The 21,199-nt window shown below is 27.9% G+C and overlaps 1 protein-coding gene across 1 annotated transcript; it reads right to left on the bottom strand.

The window, feature by feature from the left end:
- Positions 1-20,485: 20,485 nt before the first annotated feature.
- Positions 20,486-21,121, bottom strand: LOC124935470 (EIN3-binding F-box protein 1-like). The gene has a single exon (XM_047475901.1). The coding sequence runs from the start codon at positions 21,119-21,121 to the stop codon at positions 20,486-20,488; it is 636 nt and encodes a 211-aa protein (XP_047331857.1).
- Positions 21,122-21,199: the final 78 nt, after the last annotated feature.

The following is a 21,199-nucleotide window of genomic DNA, read 5'->3' as shown; positions in this document are numbered from 1 at the left end:
TAAAAATATAACAATGAAAGTTGAAAAATACCCGGATCAGAATCGCCGACGTCTGCAGACATGGTTTGTTGCTTCTGAGAAAACAAGAAAGGAGAAGAAGAGATAGATGAGTATTGATTTTCAAATAAAATATAAAAAATAGAAGGTTAAAGATTATTGTTCACCAGTTTACAGAGAAGTATGAATGTAAAAGATGAGGAAGATAGTTGTTTCTGAGAGAGATAAATAGTACTTTACAGAGCTATTATTCGTACTCAATTCAATGAACGTGTCCAGGGAAAGACTACACGAGTCATCATCAGGGATGACACATGCCGCAACCAGTTGACCCGGTTTATCTTAACAACTCATATCTATGTGTGACACGTTTAGCTCAAATTTTACATTTGTTCGGTCTATTTAAATCAATTTTGACTATGGTGAAATTTTCAAATAATAAGTAATTATTTAGATGATGATTTGGAGGGAACAGAGTTATTTATTTATAAATTGGGATTAGGGTATTTTTTAATAATTTAAATTATTTAAAAAAATTATAATTTGTGATAATTTTGAATATATAAGAATTATTTTTTTATATAAAAAAATTTAAATAATATTAATATAGAATAAAAAATTAAAAATTTAATAATATTATGAATAAGAGAATGAATTAATTAGTGTTTAATTCTATTTAGTTATATAAATAATCTCAGTATACTAGCTCTTGAAAAGTACTAATATATATTTATAAAATAATAAATTTTTTAAATGAATTTAAAGAAAATAATTTTTTTTTAAATAAAATAAATTTAAAAAATATTTTAATATTTTATTTAATAAAAGTGATATGTGATAATAAAGTAATGTTGACTATTTAAAATAAATTAAAATTGAAGAATCTTTACAAGATCTTTTAAATAAAATATTATATATATATATATATATATATATATTATAATAATTAATTATTTAAAATTAAATAAGTATGATATATAACTTCTTGGTGAATATAAAAATCAAAACAATAAGTTAAAAATTAATACATACAATTATAAATGTAAAATAATAATTTTTTTATTATTCACTTGAAAAATATATAATAACAAAGAAGTTTATACATAATTTTCAATTTTAAGAATAGGAAGTAGTAATAATAATAATGAAGCTGTAAATTTAGAGATATAATAAAAGTTTAGATGTGAGAGTAATAGTTATTAATTTAAAGGTAAATGTTTTGAAAAGGAATATATAATTTTAAAATAAATCCTTAAGTATTAAGTATTTTGAAATCAATCCGTTTTATATGTTTAATATGAACTCAGTTTACTTTTTTATTTTTATTTTTTTTTAGTAATATTTAGGCGTGTTTAACCGGTAACCAGTTCTGGTTAAGTTCGATTTTATTTTTTATTTTACGAATCAGGTAACCCTGTTAACTGGTTAATCAGTTCTGGTTAAGTTCGATTTTATTTTTTATTTTACGAATCGGGAAACCGACCATTATTAATATTGATTTTACCGATTTGGTTATATTCGTTCTGGTTAGTTAACTAACCAAGAGTGATAATTATTTTTAAAAATTTAAGTATTAAATGAATATTTTCAAAGTAGACACTCATCCGGAAGGACTTCGATGGATGGAACCGAACCCATCCCTTCATTTTGTGGTTTCTTTGAAGAATTGGAAAAAAAGTAGCTAGAATCGTATTTTTCGAGTCTAGATTCGTCATGCACTGGAAAATCAAATCGAGAGGCTTATCAGTCATCAATATGTTTGTAAGATCTATACATCAGTATATGAACAAGGACAATCTATTAAACCCTACAAACATTTATGTATACCATGGTTCGATTCTTCAAAAGTACATGTTTTTTTTTTCTTTCAAAACTGTATATGAACTATTAAATGAATTGTGACACTAGCTTTGCATGCATCAATTAAAAACATAAAAAATGAAAATAAAACAAGACATGTTGAAAATACTCAGATCTATTAAAAACCCTATACCCTGGTTCAATCCATCAAAAGTAGATGTTTTTTTGAAAAAACATCATACTTAAACCTCTGTTTCTGGATATGAACTATCAAATGAATTGTGACACTGTCTTTGCATGCATCAAGTAAAAACATAAGAATTGAAAACAAAACAAAAAATGTTGAAAAATACCCAAATCATAATCACCCACAATTGGTTTGCATGCATCAATTAAAAACATAAACAATGAAAATATAACAAGAAATGTTGAAAAATACCCTAATCAGATTCACCAAACAGGGTCGATCTATTAAAAACTTGATACTCTGGTTCGATTCAACAAAAGCAGATGTTTTTTTGAAAAAAATGCATACTTAAAAACCTCTGTCTCTGAATATGAACTATCAAATGAATTGAGTCTTTGCATCCATCAATTAAAAACATATACAATGAAAACAAAACAAGAAATGTTGATAAATACCCGAATCAAAATCACCCAAGATTGGCTTTGCATGCATCAATTTAAAACATAAACATTGAAAATATAACAATATGTTGAAAAATACCCTGATTAGATCACCCAACAGGGCCGATCTATTAAAAACCTTATACCCTGGTTCGATCCAGCAAAAACAGATGTTTTTTTGAAGAAAAAAATGCATACTTAAACCACTGTTTGTTTCTGGATATGAACTATCAAATGATTTGCATGCATAAATTAAAAACATAAACAATGAAAACAAAACAAAAAATGTTAAAAAATACCCGTATCAAGATCAGAATCATCACCGACTTCTGCAGACATGGTTGTTGCTTCTGAGAAAACAAGAAAGGAGAAGAAGAATGGTTGTTGCTTCTGAGAAAACAAGAAAGGAGAAGAAGAGATATATGAGAATCTGTATATTGATTTTCAAATAAAATAAAAGAAATAGAAGGTTAAAGACTATTGCTCACCGGTTTACAGAGGAGTATGAATGTAAAATTTGAAGAAGATAGTAGTTTCTGAGAGAGATAAATAGTACTTTACAGAGCTATTTATTCAGATTTTATGGATGATGTGTTGTTTTTATTCTTACTCAATTCAATGAACGCGTCCAGGGAAAGACTACACGAGTCATCATCAGAGATGACAAATGCCGCAACCAATTTGACCGATGTTACTCCAATTTATCGGTCCTTATCTTAGCAACTTATATGAGTCATATCTATGTGTTTTACTATCACTCTGACACGTTTAGCTCAAATTTAACATTTGTTCGGTCACAGATTATTTTAATCAATTTTGATCCGTGGTGAAATTTTCAAATAATTTTTATTATTTAGAGGATGATTTGGAGGGAACGAAGTTATTTGTTTATAAATTGGGATTCCTGTTTTTTTAAATAAATTGAATTATTTTAAAAATAATTGGTGAAAATTTTGAATAGATGATAATTTTTTTTGATAATTTTTTTTTTAATAATATTAATATATAATGATAAAATAAAAATAATAATTTTAGTTATGTTATTCATATAAGAATGAATTAAATTTTGAGTATGTTAAGTTATTTAAATAATTCTAACAAATCAGTCTTTAAAAATTATTAATAAAATAATATTTTTTTTTAAATAAGTGAAATGAATTTGAGATTATTTTAAAAAAATCTTACTCAAATAAGTATTATTTAAATAAAATTTGAAAATATTTTAATATTTTGGTTAATAAAAGTGATGTAATTAAATGTGATGAATGAAGTAATGTTTGACCATTGATAAATTAAAATAAATTAAAATTGAAGAATTTCTAAAGATATTTTAAATAAAATCTATTATATATATTATAATATTTGATTATTTAAAATTAATTAGTATGATAATGTGTAGGTGAATATAAAAATTAAAACTAATAAGTGTAATAATTAATATAATAATACATACACTTATAAATGTAAATTAATAATTTTAAATAACTTTTTTATTATTCACTTGAAAAATATATAATAACAAGGAAGTTTATACAAAATTTTCAAATTTAAGAATAGAAAGTAGTAATAATAATAATGAAGGTGCAAATTTAGAGATATGATAAAAGTTTAAATGTGAGAGTAATAATTATGTATTTGAAAATTGAAAGGGGAAATGTTTTAAAAAGTAATTTATAATTTTAAAATAAGTCCTTAAAGTATTAATTATTTTGAAATCAGTCTCTTTTAATTGTTAAATATTAACTCGATTTACTTTTTGTTGTTTGTTTTACTAAGTAATATGCAGGGGATCAGCCGGTAAATCCATCGATTAAGTTTCCGGTTCCGGATAATTAGCAGTAATTAATATTTTAAAATTAAATATTAAAAGTTTTTTTTAAATCTTTTGCTTGCTATTCTATTATTTTATTCTCATCATTTCTATCTTATTATAATATATTATATTGATATTAATATTAATATTAATAGATATATTTATGAAATAATTTTATATATTATATTATTGTAATAATATAATATATTCTAATATTCTTCTCTCTAACCTTTATAGTTATTTTGGTAATTTTTTAAATTTATTCTGTATAGTATTATTAGTTAATTTAGTAGCTTTTTTTAGTTTATTCTGTATATTATTATTTATATATTTGATACAATATGGTTGAAATTTGTTAGGAGGATAAATCGGTTATAATAAAATAATGGTTATTTTAATGAGTGTTTATTAAAATAATTTAAAATTTAAAAATTATAATATATTAAATATTTATAAAAATAACTAATATAAATTATTAAGTATAAATATATAATTAAATTATTAGGGTTTAACCGATAGAAAATAGTATAACCACCTCATTTAATCGGTAAAATCCAAAACTTATAAACCAGTTAACTCATGAAACCGATAAACTAACGTTTATTTTCATAGTATAATAACATGTCATCACTTTTCATATATATATATATATATATATATATATATATATATATATATATATATATATATATATATATATATATATATATATATATATATATATATATATATATATTAAAAAAATTATTATATTATAATTAAAATTTTGTAAAAACTAAAAAAAAAATAATAAAATAAAATAAAATCATCAGGTATACTTTTCAAAATACACAACTAATTTAAATTTAAATTTAAATTTAAATTTTTATATATAATTTTTAATTAATAATGTGTATAATTTTTAAAAATGTTTATATATTTAAATATTTTAGTGTTATTTATTAATTTACAATTTTAGAAAAAATCATATAACTTTTTTTATTAGATAATGTCTAAGTTATCAATTAATAAACATTTTTTAAAATTATATAATTTACACACAATTTATTTTAAACTATATATTTCAAAAATGTTATAAATACATAAATAAATATATTTAAGTTTGTTATATAATATATTATTTAATTAAAATATTAAGATATTTTAAAAATTGAAGAAAAAGTTCTCTTATTTTGTTGTATAATATATTATTTAATTAAAATATTTAATAATAAAAAACTGAGTCTAAAGCTATTCTGTTTTATTAATAAAAAAAAAAATCATTTATGTATTCTGTTTTACTAATTTAAATTTTAAGTGGGTTGCAAACTTTACTAAATCTTGAACAATCTTATAATTGTATAAAAATAAATTAAAATTCATTTATGTATAAAAAATTATAAGTCTAATAATTATTTAGTAATTCAAAAAAATAAACAATAAGGTAAATAATGTTTAACTAGACTGAAACATCGGATCAAGTAAGAGTTTTATTGCTTTTAGGAATGATTATCGTAATGAATATGAGTAATCTTTTGTCATCACATATAAAGAATGTTTATATATGAACAAGAGATTAATGTAGAAGTAATAAAAAAAAAAAACTAGCTACTTGAGGAAACTATGATGAACATATATAATAAGCGTATAGTGTGAATGAGAAGTTTGCATAGTGATGAAAATATTAATTCCTATAAAGGGGTTTGCGTAGCCTTTAATGGTGAGTATATAATACTCTTAAGAGTATTTGCTGTTTATAGGGAATGAATCAAATATGGATAAAATCTGTTATTTATATTATTATTTTAAAAAACAAATAAAGATTACACGTGTTACAAGATAAAGATAGGTACTTGGCGGAACCACGATTTAAAATCTACCTGACTATTTTTTTTTATAATAAAAATCAATATAACACAATAATAACTTATTTGTTTTTACTGGAGAGATAATTAAGAATTATAAATTATTAGTTTAAAAGAAATATGAAATATTACCTTTTTGTCTTCTTTTTCGAATTTAACGTTAAAGAAGATATTGAATTTCAAAATTTTCAAAATTTATCATCGAAAAAATAAAAACAATTCATTGAGACACAAATAACTATAGAATTAAAATTATATGGTAGAATACTACACTTCCTTTTAGTCCTAAAAATTATAAGAATTTAAAACTAGTGAGAAAAAAAAAATCAAAAGGACATCTTTTCTAATTAGATTGAATAAGTTATATATCTTATGGGTGAACTCCTAGACTTTTTAATTAAGAAGTAATAAATTAGGAATGTTTAATTAGGAAATAATAGATTACGAATAAATTAGGAAAGGTTTAGTTACTAAAAAATATATTATTATTATTTAGTGATGGGCCTTCCGAACTAGGGGTTGAAAAATTACCTATATTATAGGTATATCGAAAATACCGTACCGCAATATATCGAAAATATCGATTTTTAAGGTATACCGAAAAAAATGTAAAATATAATACTGATACTGAAACTATTGATACGGTAAATGTATGAGATTTTTAAAATTTTAGTATATCGAGATATACCGAAATACCGAAATAGTATTTATAAGTATATATAATACTTATAAGAAAATACTTAAATAAATTTGATATTAATTTAATTATAAAAATATAATTTTTGAATAATATCAAAATATAATTATACTGAACAATTTCTACTTTACCGATAAAATTGATTTTTTTTAAGTTAATATGTTTTTTAGGTATCAACTGTACCGAAATTAAGTTATACCGAAATCAAAGTAAGGTGAATGTATGAACTTTTTGTATATCGAAATGAAAGTATACCAAAATTAATATAAGGTAAATGTATGCATTTTTCGTATACCGAAATTTTCGGTAAGGTATAAGGTAGGGTCGGCCCTGGGGTAAGCCTGACAAGCCCTCGGGCTAGGGTAGCCCACTTCTAGGGCAGCCCATTTATTAAAAATAATAAGATATTTGATTAAATTTGTTATAATTTTAAATAGAAAGTGTTGTAATATAGTGGTCGAAGATAAGAATGTCAATTTATTAATTAGTCATGGGTTCAAATCTCATTGAAAAATATTTTTTTTATTAATTTTTTAAATTAGACCTAAGGCAACAACAAAAATATTGTTATTTTTTCTACCCGAGGCTAGGGCAGCCCAAAACTCGGGGCCGGCACTGGTATAAGATATGGATAAAACATTAAAGTATACCGTACCGACCCATCCCTAACCCGAACTGTTTAATTTGAAATAATCTCGGGATATTTAATTAGTAATTAATAAATTAGGAGACTTTTTTTATTTAAGAAAGATGTATTATAAATATTTAGTGGCGGAGGTCAACTAGAGCCCAGGTACCATTGCATGTGGCTCGCCCTTGAGTACGATATAATTAGTAAGACATAATAAACCAAATTTGGAAGTTATATGTATAACGTTACCATTGACGAGGGAAATGAATCGACGTGCATGTGCAAGTAGACTTGATCGGTTACAAAAACATATATAACATTGATATGACACGTAGAATATTCGACGCTGTCTTGAATTATTGAACAAAATACATAACATGATGTATTTTTATGTTCGTATTTTGAATTATATAACTATAGACCTTATTTTCTTGCTTAACTAATTAGGTAAATTAAAGTTGTTATATCTAGTGAATTGATTTGATATATTTTTGTATTAAAATAAATATTATTTGAAAAAATGTTATAAATAAAATAAATATATATTGGAGAGAATTAAAAAATATGTATATATATATATATATTTAAATTTCAATAAATTCTCAAAATACGCCAGTAACAATTCAAATTAATCATGGTTTCATATTAATTAATGAATCCAATGTTTATGAATTGAGTTCAAAATTACAATGTTTATATGGTTAGAGGTTGGAGAACTATTTTATAGCAAATTTAATATTTCATGAAAATATTTAATTTTGTGACAAATCTTAATACAAATTTTAACATCTAAAATAAATAAATAAATTTATGAATTAGCTTGGTTCTCAGGTATTATAGGTTGGTAATTTGTTAGTCTTAAATATAAATGTTACAATGAGGATTCAATCATAAAATCACAAGAATTAGTCCAAATGTATATAGCATATGGTGATCTTAGAATTTTAGTAGTTGAAATTGCTATAAAAGCGACATTCAAGATTTGAAGTTTTGGGTGAGTTTGGAAAAAAAAAATTGGGATAGCTTAAAATATTTTTAGGAAAATTGAGAATGAAATAGCTAAATCAACATAAATTTTAGCATATTTTTAAAAATTAAAAAAATAAATAAAGAGTTATATTACATTTTTTTGCATGATTTTTTTTTTTGGGTGTCTCGTGTCTATCTCAGCCCTAGGTAGATTCACTCATTATAATTAAAATATTCATCTTAGAGTTGTATATGATATTGAGATCATATTGTCATTTTATTGTTATTGTTTTTAGTGTTTATTGACTTGTAATGTAGATGTACGTACTACATCTTTTATGTTTTGAGGTGGTTTAAAATTAAATCAACTAGCATTTAGCCTCCCGTGCATTTGCACGAGTAATAATATAAAAATCGTGAAAAAAAATTACGGATAATATTTTTTATTTTATTTTTAACCATTTTAAGTTTATGGGTAGGTCAACCTATAATCCGACCCAATATCCATTTACTCAACATCATTATATATTAGTTAGTTAAAAAGTTAAACTTATATTAATAATAAAACATCTTGCGTTTATCAAATTTGGTGTTAAATTTAAAATATAAAGTATTTGTAGCCTAGTTGGTTAAAGAGTTATATTTATTTTGTTAGGTTGCAAGTTCGAAACATACCTCTAGCATTTTTAATTTTATTTTTAACCGTTTTAAATTTAAAAACGGGTCAACCCACAATCCGACCCAAGTATCCAAATTAACCACAACTCTCGACCCGGCAATCCGGACACTTTAAAAATTAAGCATCATCATATATATATAGATTAGTTAGTTAAAAAGTTGAACTTATATTAATATTAAAACGTCCCGCGTTTATCAAATTTGGTGTTGAATTTAAAATATAAAGTCTTTGTATCCTAGTTGGTTAAAGAGTTGTATTTGTTTTGTTAGGTTGCAAGTTCGAAACATACTTCTAGTATTTTTAATTTTATTTTTAACTGTTTTAAATTTACAAACGGGTCAACCCACAATCCGACCTAAGTATCTAAATTAACCACGGCTCTCGACCCGGCCATCCGAACACTCTAAAAATTAAGCATCATATTAATTATATATATATATATATATATATATATATATATATATATATATATATATATATATATATATATATATATATATATTTTTGCTTGCAATAATAAATGGGGATTTAATTATAGGATAAGGTTGTTAATTAATGATGTGGGAAAAGTGAGGAAGAAAAAGGTTGCATACAATGGTTATAGCAGCTACCTTTCTTAATCACCTTATTAATTTTCATATTTGCAAAAATTTAATGCATTTTGTTTATTGAAATGTATCCTTTGTGGGTCCCAATTTATCAATCTATTTTTACAAAGGTGAAATCATGTTCATTGCATGTAATACATATTTCTTTTTGATACTTAATATTTTGTTTTCACTATTAGAATGATGATTGTGTATTTTCACTCATGAACAGTTTACATACATGCATTTAATTTTTGAAAAGAGAATTTTTGTGACAAAGGAACAATTCGAAATTGAATTGACAATAAATAGAAATCAAGAAAGTCAAATACAAGAGGTATTGATATTGACAGTATAAAAAACAAAAATGAATCATTTTAAGTTACTCAATAATTAAAATAACAATAATTTCAATTACATCTCAATTCTTATTTAAAAATAATTGAGTCACTCTTGTATGACTCTTTTTTTTTTTTGTTGACTTTAAAGTTATGGGGAATTTTGTTTAAATAATACAATTTTTATTTGAATTTTAGAAGTTAGTGCTATCTCACAAGCTCGTGTCATCCACTTCAAAATCATTCACGTCAACTCATAGAGTTAGATACAAATCATTAACATCGGTCACGAACAACTAATAAAAAATTATATTTTCTATAAAAAAAATCAACAAAGGAAGATACAAGTGAATTTTATTGACCGACAAAAAAAAGGACAAAATAAATTAATTTTGAGCTCAAGTTCACATCTCAATTTATTCTTGCAAAGATAATTGAGTTGAGAGTTGTTTCAATTTGTACACTTATAATGATATAAAAACTACTAAGTGGGAAAAAGTCTTATAGTTAGTTTGATTCAAAAATGTATACAAAGACATAATAAACGTAAAATATCTTAAACTTTGTCGCTTATAATAGAACAAATTGAGAATATAAACTTAAATATTAAAAATGAGAGAAAGAAAATTACGTTTTAAATGTAAAATATATTTAATTATAATTTTTAATTTTTTTATTAGTTAAAATTACTGTAGCATATTATTACGCAAATAATTTTTGTTGGTAACAAAATAAATACATTTATCGCTACACACTGTTCAATAACGTCGAACAATTTATTTACCAGCGTTAGAATATTTACAAAAATTGGATTTGTAACGGTAACATCTTATCCCTACAAACGGTAAGTTAATTACATTTTCACTATAATAACGTACGTTTATAATATAAATTTACATTTTAATTATTAAAATTCAAATACACTAAAACTAAATATATTATTAATAAAATTTATATATTTAAAATCTAAATAAAATATGATCACATTAAACTTGACTGAAATAAAATAATACATTTCATTAGCGAATCTAAAATGTTATAAAAATATGAAAATAGTTGAATTTTTTTAAAAATAATATATATTAATTTTGTGAAAATCACCTTTTATCTTGCACATGTCCTAATTTAATTTATTAGTGGAATCCAATTTAAGATTTCTTGAATAAATACATATATTTTTAATAAAGGTCAGTATTTTCTATAATAAATTTTGACAAGATAAATTAAATTGATGTCAACATCATCTAAATATTTGATTTTTATTTCCTCAAAATCATGAATTTTAATATGCTATTTCTTCATTGTACAATGTATCTTAAGATTTATCTATGGTTTCTAAGTGAGGTCAAATATAGATACATTCCCATTTTCAAATGGAGCCATTATATAGACTCCAATCCTATCCAACCACACTTTTGTATCAAATTGTCTAATATTTTTTAAAAGAATTGTGATTTTTTAGGTAGGACACTCAATCACTTATACAAACAAAGGTAGCTAATAATTTAATTCAATTAAGTCCACAATAAATGAAACACATGCATTCTAGTAGATAATAAGAACGAGAATAGTGATGATCAAGTTCTACAAAACTTTGGTCGATTTGTTTTTCTCAAAAAAAAACATCCGTTTGAAAGTTATATAGTGCACCAAATTAATTAAAATGGTCTCTCATAATCTTGTCTTCATTTAGCCTTGGATTGAAATAAATATGCACCAATATTGACTGTATTAAAAAACGTATTAACAAAAAAACGTCCACATTACTATTAACACGACCGACGATTATATATTAGCAACATTAACTTACAAATAAAAACGCCATTGATGGTTTCGTGTAATGTTATTAATGAATGAAGTTTTTTTACTAGTGAAAACTATTTCTATGGAGATCAAATATTTCTCTAGTATCTTAAAAATTAATTTGAATGAGCTGATGGACCGATGGTAGATATACAATTTTTTCAATAAGTACACATTTGTAGCATTAATTCATTCAATTATTTGTACAGCCTTTTTAAAATATAAATGCGTGTGGGTACTGTCCCAGTTTGCAGAGATCATTCATGCACTATGAATACTAAAAATAAATGAATCTTTAAAAAAATATATGAAAATTGAATAAAATACCAACATGCATGCATGCGGGGACATAACATTAATTTGAATGGAATGCACGCATTTGAAAATGTTAATAACCCTATAGTTTGAGACGAAGAATGTCAATAATGTGGCCTGGACCACTTAATCAAGAGTTCATAGACACCTATATTCATGTCAATTTAAATTAATTAAACAGTATGGGTTTCACAACTTGTCAAGTCGCTATTCGTCGTGAATAATTCTATAGATTCAATTTTATGCTAGTAGATGTCTATTTGTATATTATTCGCGCTAATAAATGTTTTGTATATATGAACCATTTACAATCTTCTTAATAGAGTAACGGATCTCGAGCTAATTTGAATGATTTACAATTATTATTGGGATGTTTATATTATATTATGCTCGATAGCGTTGTTGGGTGTGAATGTGATTGGAATTTGACTCAATCATTTTTGTTTATCGATTTTGAAGCACTGTAACATGTCCCAAGGATACAACCTTTTCACTAGTATCCAAAAACTAAAAGGATTTTAACCTATCTCTCTCACCAAGAGAGTAATATCTCCTTTTCTTGTTGGGTTAAGTCTAGAATGTGGGTTACTTAGTGATTGAGCCACAGTGTTGGGCCAACCAATACCCAACAATCTCCACATTTGGCAAGATACATCATCGCCAATTTATTACCAATGAGGCAACAAAGAGAATACCCAAGGTAAACTCGTGTCACAAAGATCAGGGACAAGAGCACCAAACATGCCAAAAAATTACAAAGATCAAACGCAAGACCACAAAGAATGCGAAAATCACAAAGATTTAAAGCAAAAATCACAAAGGACGAACTTCAAAAAACTTACCATAAGTCAAAGTTTAAATCCTTTGATATGAAATAAAATTTTCAACAGGTAAACACATAGTACAATTCATTCAAACCTACGAAGTGTGCTTGAAGAATAAATCGGACAATTCGGCATACAAATGTATGTTGAAGCCCTTAGCAATTCCCAATCGGTTTTGTGAATCGGTCTTCATGGATTTCATATAGAGATTTCCAAAGTCAAAAGAAAAAAGTGTTATATTTGTGGTAGTCGACAAACTATCGAAAATGGCTTATTTTATGAGTCTACAACATCCTTTCACTGCCCGGACAGTTGATGAATCCTTTGTGGCGAACATTTCTGTTAGTTTATATAATATAATAATATATTATATTGATATATTATTATATTATATTATATTATCTTTATATTGATAACGTAACTCAGATATAAATACCTCTATTATATTAAATAAAGATATACAATATTATTCTCTTTCTATCTCTTCTTACATAGTATTAGAGCTTAATGTCACGGGATGAAATTCGACCCGTGTGGCACTAGGCTAGATCGACGCAGATTCTAGCTAGTAAAACCTTTTACACAATGTAAGAAAAACTTAGAGAAAGAAAGAAGTTGAAAATAAGAATGGTATATTGAATACTTGGTAATTACAATGTAATACCTCTAAGGTATTTATAGGACTTACAACGTATTAAGTTAGGAATTGTCTTCCAATTACAATTTAATCACACTAATTTAGGATATCTCTTCCTTAATTAGAATATCACTTCCTAAGTTAGATTATCTCTTCTAATCTCTTCCTTAATTAGAATATATCTTATAATCTCTTCCTTAATTGGAATATTATTCTAATGTCTTCCTTAATTAAAATATTCATTGGACCTACTTAGGCGATTGGGTCTCCCTCTTGGGTTTGGGTGATTAGCGCACTGTGAGGCCAAGACTTTAATGAGCCTCAACACTAACGGACCGTAACATTAAAATCTAAGGTTTGTGGCCAATCCTCTTTCTTTTCGTTCTTTAACTACTCTATTGAGTATCATATTTATTCAACTTTAATGGATAAGTCGTCTCAATATAACCTCAATCCTATTAATATTATCTATGATGGTACAAATTATGAATTGTGGGAGAAAGAAATTTGTAGTTTTCTTAAAGGTTTAGACTCCTAAACCCAAACAAATAGATAGAGAATCTGAACATGACTTTACAGATCGCTAGCCAATTGGGATGGCATGAACCATCAAATTATTACATGGTTTCGTAAGACATGTATTAAGGCAATTAAGCTCGATTTTCGACGTTTCAACACTACAAAAGAGGTATGAGATTTATTAAAGAATCGATACTCTATATTTGATTATGACAATCAATTTCAGTTATATAGAAGGATTCATCGAATGCAACAACAATCTGGTCAAACTATTCATAGGTATATATCAAAATTACAAGAACTTTGGGATCAAATTGCACATGGAGACCCTAGATGACCGAGTACTGATGCAACTATTATTTATATCAATCTTCGTAGTCGTTAACATACATGACATTTGTTAATGACTCTCCAAGAGGATTTTGAGTCTATTCAAAGTTTTCTTCTTCATCGAGGATCATTGCCTAACCTCAAAATTGTGATTAAAGAATTAATCACTGAAAAGGCTCGCTTACAAACCCTTCGTGTAGAAAAATCTATTACATCATCTGTTGATTCGGTTTTGGCTGTTCAAAAATATCAATATTCTACAAAAAAAAAAAAAAAAACCTAATGATGTCACTTGCAATTATTGTAAGAAACTTGGAGATCGTATATTTTAATGTAGGAAATTGATATACAAAAATGCTACACAAGGGAATTCATCCAAGTATTCACCCAAGTCTTTCAAATCTGCATTTTCTACCGTTGTTGCTTCCACATATCCATTCGAGAGCACTTCTCCCAAATTCTCTCTTAAAGACCTTTAACCATCTTCCAACACCTCCAATTAAATCATTGTATTACATCTTCCTCAATCTTGTTTATCAAATCAAGTACTTCCACCTCATGGTTTTTTGATTTAGGATGTTGTAATCATATGACTTCTGAATCTTCTATCCTTACATCTACTAGAAAGCCTATTCTTCACATATTGTTCGTACTGTTGATAATACTACTTTGTATGTTTAAACTATTGGTACTGCTCAAACTTCCATATTGTCCTTACAAAAAAAATTGTTCCAAAACTTTCTTTAAATCTTATCTTTGTTGGACAATTACGTGATTTCGGTTTTAACTTATCTTTTTCGAGTCATGGTTGTATTGTATCCTCAGAAAAAACAAGATCTCTGGAATAGGGCGTAAGGTTGGACGATTGTTTGAACTAACTTCTCTATCTCTTACATCACAATCCCTTGTAGGAGTTGTCACTTCTAAAATTTGACACTCTCAATTAAGTCATCCATCTACCTATCATTTGAATTCATAATTTCTAGTAGTTCTTTAGGCTCTATTAAGACCGAAATTTTGATTGTGTTTCTTGTCAAGTTTCTACAGGACATGCCTTACCTTTTTTGCCTTATAATTCTAATTATTTATCACCTTTTGATATGATTCACTCTAATATTTGGGGTCATGTACCACATAATACTATGGGTGGTTTGAAATATTATGCCATATAATCATATTTATTGATGATTTTTCTCGTTACACATGAATTTATTTGATGCGTAATAGATCTGAATTATTATAAATTTACATTCGTTTTCCTAATTTGATTAACACTCAATTTTCATCCAAAATTAAAATTTTATGCACTGATAATGCTATGGAATATAAAGACACAAAGTTCACACAATTTCTAGCACAAGGCATAATTATTCAAAGATCTTGTCTTGAAACTTTTCAACAAAATGGTCGAGCATAACAAAAACATAGACATATTCTTATTGTTGTCCGTGCCCTTCTCATCTCATTCTCTTGTTCCGATAAATTTTGGGGAGAAGCAACTTTCACATCTGTTTAAATTATTAATTATATTCCTTCCCTATCATAGGTAACATTTATTTCCTTTTGAACGTCTTTTTAATCGAGCTCCTAACTATCAAACTCTTAAAGTTTTTGGATGTGCCTATATTGTTTTATTACAATCTCATGAGTACAAAAAATTAGAACCTCGAATTCGATTATATTATTTCTTAGGTTATGGAATTGAACACAAAGGATATATGTGTTGGGATCCATTATCTCAACGTCTTCATATCTCTCGGCATGTAACATTTTGGGAACATAAGATGTTTTGGATTCTCTCTAAATTTAGAGTTAAGGAGCCTTTTACTCAATTTTTTATGATCCTACCATACCGTTGTTCCTTATCTTATGGTAGGATCATTTAATAGTTCATGCAACTCAACTCCACTTGTGTCTCCTACCTTAGTATCTTCTACATCTTAGTATCCCAGGATCCAGTAAGTACATCATTTGATCCTATCATCCAAGAATTTCCTCATTCACCACCATCACCACTACCGTCGTCAGCACCACCATCATTACCTCTTCATTATACCAATCGTGTAAGTCAATCTTCCGTTCGTCTCCGTAATTTTCATGTATACTCAACTATTATCTCTTTCTATGAAACTCGAACTTTTTGCGAGGCCAACTCTAACCTTTTGTGGAAATAAGCAATGTTATAAGAATTACAAGAACTTACCAAAAAAAAACTTGGAACTTGGTTGATTTGCCTTCACATAAGTCTGTTGTTGGTTGCAAATGGTTTTTTAAAATTAAGACACGAACAGATGGTTCAGTTGAATATATAAAGCTCGACTTATTGCTAAGGAATACACTCAAGAATATGGTATTGATTATGAGAAAATGTTTGCTCCTATCGCTCGTTTGACCTCGGTTCGTTGCCTCATTGTAGTAGGATGACAACTATTTTAAATGGATGTTAAGAATGCATTCCTTAATGGTGAACTAACAGAAGAAGAAGTGTATATGCAACCTCCCCGGGGTATGATCATCCTCCAAATAAAGTTTGTAGACTTTACAAAGCTCTTTATGGTCTCAAGCATGCTCCTATGAAATGGTTTGCCAAATTTAGCTACACAATTGGCAATGTTGGTTTCAAATCTAGCTCTTATGACCATGCACTATTTCTACGCAAAACAGATCAAAGTTGCACATTACTTTTACTTTATGTGGATGATATGATAATTACTAGTGATGACACAAGTGACATTAATGATCTCAAGAATTTTCTACATCAACATTCATCTTAGGATCCAGTACGTACATCATTTGATCATATCATTCAAGAATCTCGTTATTCACCACCATCACCACTACCGCCGTCACCACCACCACCATTATCGCTTCATCGTACATATCGTATAAGTCAACCTTCCGTTCGTCTCCGTAATTTTCATGTATACTCAACTATTATCTCTTTCTATGAACCTCGAACTTTTTGCGAGGCCAACTCTAACTCTTTGAGGCAACAAGCAATGTTATAAGAATTACAAGCACTTACCAAGAAAAAAACTTGGGACTTGGTTGATTTACCTTCACATAATTATGTTGTTGGTTGCAAATGAGTTTTTAAAATTAAGACACGAACATATGGTTCAGTTGAATGATATAAAGCTCGACTTAATGCTAAGGGATACACTCAAGAATATGATATTGATGATAAGAAAACATTTTCTCCTATCGCTCGTTTGACCTCGGTTCGTAGCCTCATTGTAGTAGCTACTAGAAAAAGATGGAAACTATTTCAAATGGATGTTAAGAATGCATTCCTTATTGGTGAACTAACAAAAGAAGTGTATATGCAACCTCTCCCGAGGTATGATTATCCTCCAAATAAAATTTGTAGACTTCACAAATCTCTTTATGGAAACATGCTCCTTTGGAATGGTTTGCCAAATTTATCTACACAATTGGCAATGTTGGTTTCAAATCTAGCTCTTATGATCATGCACTATTTCTACGCAAAACAGATCAAGGTTGCACATTACTTTTACTTTATGTGGATGATATGATAATTACTGATGATGACACAAATGACATTAATGATCTCAAAAATTTTCTACATCAACATATCAAAATAAAATATCTTGGAAATTTAAGTTATTTCTTGGGTCTTAAAATAGCTTCCGACAAATCCGGTTACGTACTGATCTCATATCTCGGGCTAGTATTACTAACACAAAAGTTGTTAACACACATTTTGACTCCACAAAATATTGGGATGTGGCTTGAGCATGAAGTTTGTGAAGGTGTCCTAGAATATTTTCAAAATAGTATGATGCTTAAATAATGGAACGTCACCGTGCTCAATTTGTTTCTGAAGTGTCTCCTACCCGAGAGGATCCAGAATTTTAGATCAATGTCGTGTTTGAATGTTATTTACAAGATTATTTCTAAATGTATTTGAGTAGTCATGCCTAATCTTGTAAGTTTAGGTCAATCGGTTTTTATTTTGGGTAGAGTATTATCGCACACTATCCTCCTTATGTAGAGACTTTTAGTTAACTATGGTAAGAAATCCATCTCCCCTCGGGTGGCATTTAAGATAGACATTCAGAAAGCATTTGATTAGAAAACATTTGATTCAATTAAGTGGACTATTATTCATGATCTTTTGAGTGTTTCAGGTTTCTTAATTATTTTTATAGGCCGAATTTGGCAATATATCTCAACTCCTCATTTTATTGTCAGCGTAAATAAAATTAATGGTGAGTTTCTCAAAGGTGAAAATGTGGTAAGACAAGGAGATTCTCTCTTCTTACCTGTTTGTATTGATCGTGGAGATCTTTGAAAGCATTTTTACAATGCTCCAAAAGAATCGACCATTTACTCACCATCCTTTCTATAGGGAGGAAAACAGTACTAATATTTATTTTTGCTCACGCTGATGTAGATTCTATTAAAACCATTAAGGAAGTATTAATATATTCTCTAGTGTTACCGATCTCAATAGCAATTAGGAAAAGAGTTTGACACTCTATGGAGGTGTAAAAAATGAAGCGAGGTCATTTTTGACATTATGGGGATTAAATAAGGCACATTATCGATTCGTAACTTGGGTATTCTGTTATCATAAAAGCAACTACTTCACATTGTAGATCCCTCATTGAGAAAGTCAAGAATTCGATACATGGATGTGTAACAAAAAGATTATCGTATGCGGGTAGGATTGATCACGAAAGTCACTATTGGTATCATTGGATATTGGGCACAGCAAATCATTCTTCCAAAGAAAGTCATGAAGGATCTTGATCGTCTTATGCGGGACTTCATTTAGGAAAATCAAGGACAATACGGGAAAAAGGTAAAATGGATTAATGTATGTAAACCGAAAGAAAAAGGGAGAATTGGCTTGAGGAATTGTATGAAGTGAAATAAAGCGCTAATATATAGGCATTTCTAGGCAATTAAGTTGAAATAAAATTCATTAGAGTGAAATGAATACATTTAAGGTTTTTCAATTCAAGGTTTATGAAAAACGAGTTAAGCGTATGGATGTGCAAAATGAAGATAGACATGGCATGGTCACTTAGAAAGATCCTCGAGCTCAAAGACAGTGCCCTTTTAGTTTTCAATATTCGAATTGGAGATGGTCGTGGAACACTGTTTTGGCACGACCCAAATTTGAAAATCGGCCTATCAATCTAAAGGCGAAATTTGAAAGAGTCCGAATAAGAATTTTTTTTCATAAAGCCACTATTCGGGATGTTAAAGACGGGGAATGGGATAGTCTTCTAAGGAGAATTCCGGAAGGTATAAGAGTTATCAACTTCATTCACACTTTACATCTTAATGATACGATTGATACCCATTTTGGAGTGTTGAGAATGATGGGAAATCTAATATAAAGCTAGACTTGACATCTTAATGATACGATTGATACCCGTTTTGGAGTGTTGAGAATGATGGGAAATCTAATATAAAGCTAGCTTGGGAGTCGATTCGTGTTGTTTGGTCTTCTAAGGTTATCCCGAGAAACCAATTCATCATGTAGTTATTGTTTAGGAAAAGGAAAAGACTCGCATCAAAATGTTTATGGACATGCCGGATTCTAAGGACGATGAATCACTTATTCGTCTCGGCGGCTAGTTTACTCTTTGAGTTATGAAAAAGGTTTTCGAAAGCAATGGAGATTGCTATAACAAAAGCAAGAGGTAATCAATTTCTGTGACGGTAACACCGGGGTTGATTGACCCAAGTCACTCAGTATTTACTAATCAACTCACTCAGTTAGTCGTACTTGGACCATAAATTGGTCTTTATGTCGAAATTGGAGCATGAATTACGGGTAAGTCATACTAGTGTTGTTATTTGTATGCCTTGTTTGTGATGTTCATTATAATGATGAATTGATAATGATGAATTGATGCTAAGTCGTTTAAAAAAAATACACGAAAATAATACAAAACTTGTTTTATTTAAGAGAACACTTGAGACTAAAACTCTGGAAAAGACAAATGACTTAGTAAGTGTTTGGAACATACATAAACATATGATTTTTCATTGTAAATCCCGGTCTATTCTTACCTCGGATGGCTACTGTCGTGTTTTTCATGAAAGAACATCACAACTCCCCAAGATGTCAACTAGTTGGTCTATAAACCCACTAGTAATTGAACAACAGTTCTTGAGATTCAATCCCACCAGATTCTTCCCCAACATCGCCAAAAAAGGCATACATTCATCAGAAATATCGCAACATCCAGCCAACGAAAGGATCTGCAAATCAAACTCCCCTCTGCATGCCAAAACAGCAATACCAAAATCAGAAATCTTACACCCAGATAAATCCAGCTCATTCAGCGTCTTACACATGTCAGCAATCGCCATCGCGCTTAAATCACTAACACCGTGACAATCTTCCAAACACAATTGTTCGAGAGTGCCACCATGGTGATAAGCCATAGCTGAAACCACTGCATCCGTCAAGTTCAAACAACCGCTTAGATTCACATTGACTAGTCCAGAAGTACATCGTTTTATAATAGCCATAAGATCAGAGTTGGTTATTCCAATCGAGCCACTGAAATCAATGTTCTTTAACCGATGACATGTCAACCCGACGTTACCAAAACCGGGACAGTTTATGATAGACAACGATCGAATCTTCGAAGAGAAAATGTTCATGTGAAGAGGTAGTACTTTGATTCCCATACACTTGTCGATCACCAGAGATTTCAATTTCATTATAACACAAAGTATCCCATATTGGGTAACTCCGTGACATTCTTCTAATAACACACTTTTGAGAGATCCAGATGTGAA

This window comes from Impatiens glandulifera, chromosome 4, assembly GCF_907164915.1.
Source record: "Impatiens glandulifera chromosome 4, dImpGla2.1, whole genome shotgun sequence".
NCBI lineage: Eukaryota > Viridiplantae > Streptophyta > Magnoliopsida > Ericales > Balsaminaceae > Impatiens > Impatiens glandulifera.
The sequence above is the reverse complement of the archived record's forward strand: the minus strand, read 5'-3'. Positions and strand labels throughout refer to the sequence as shown.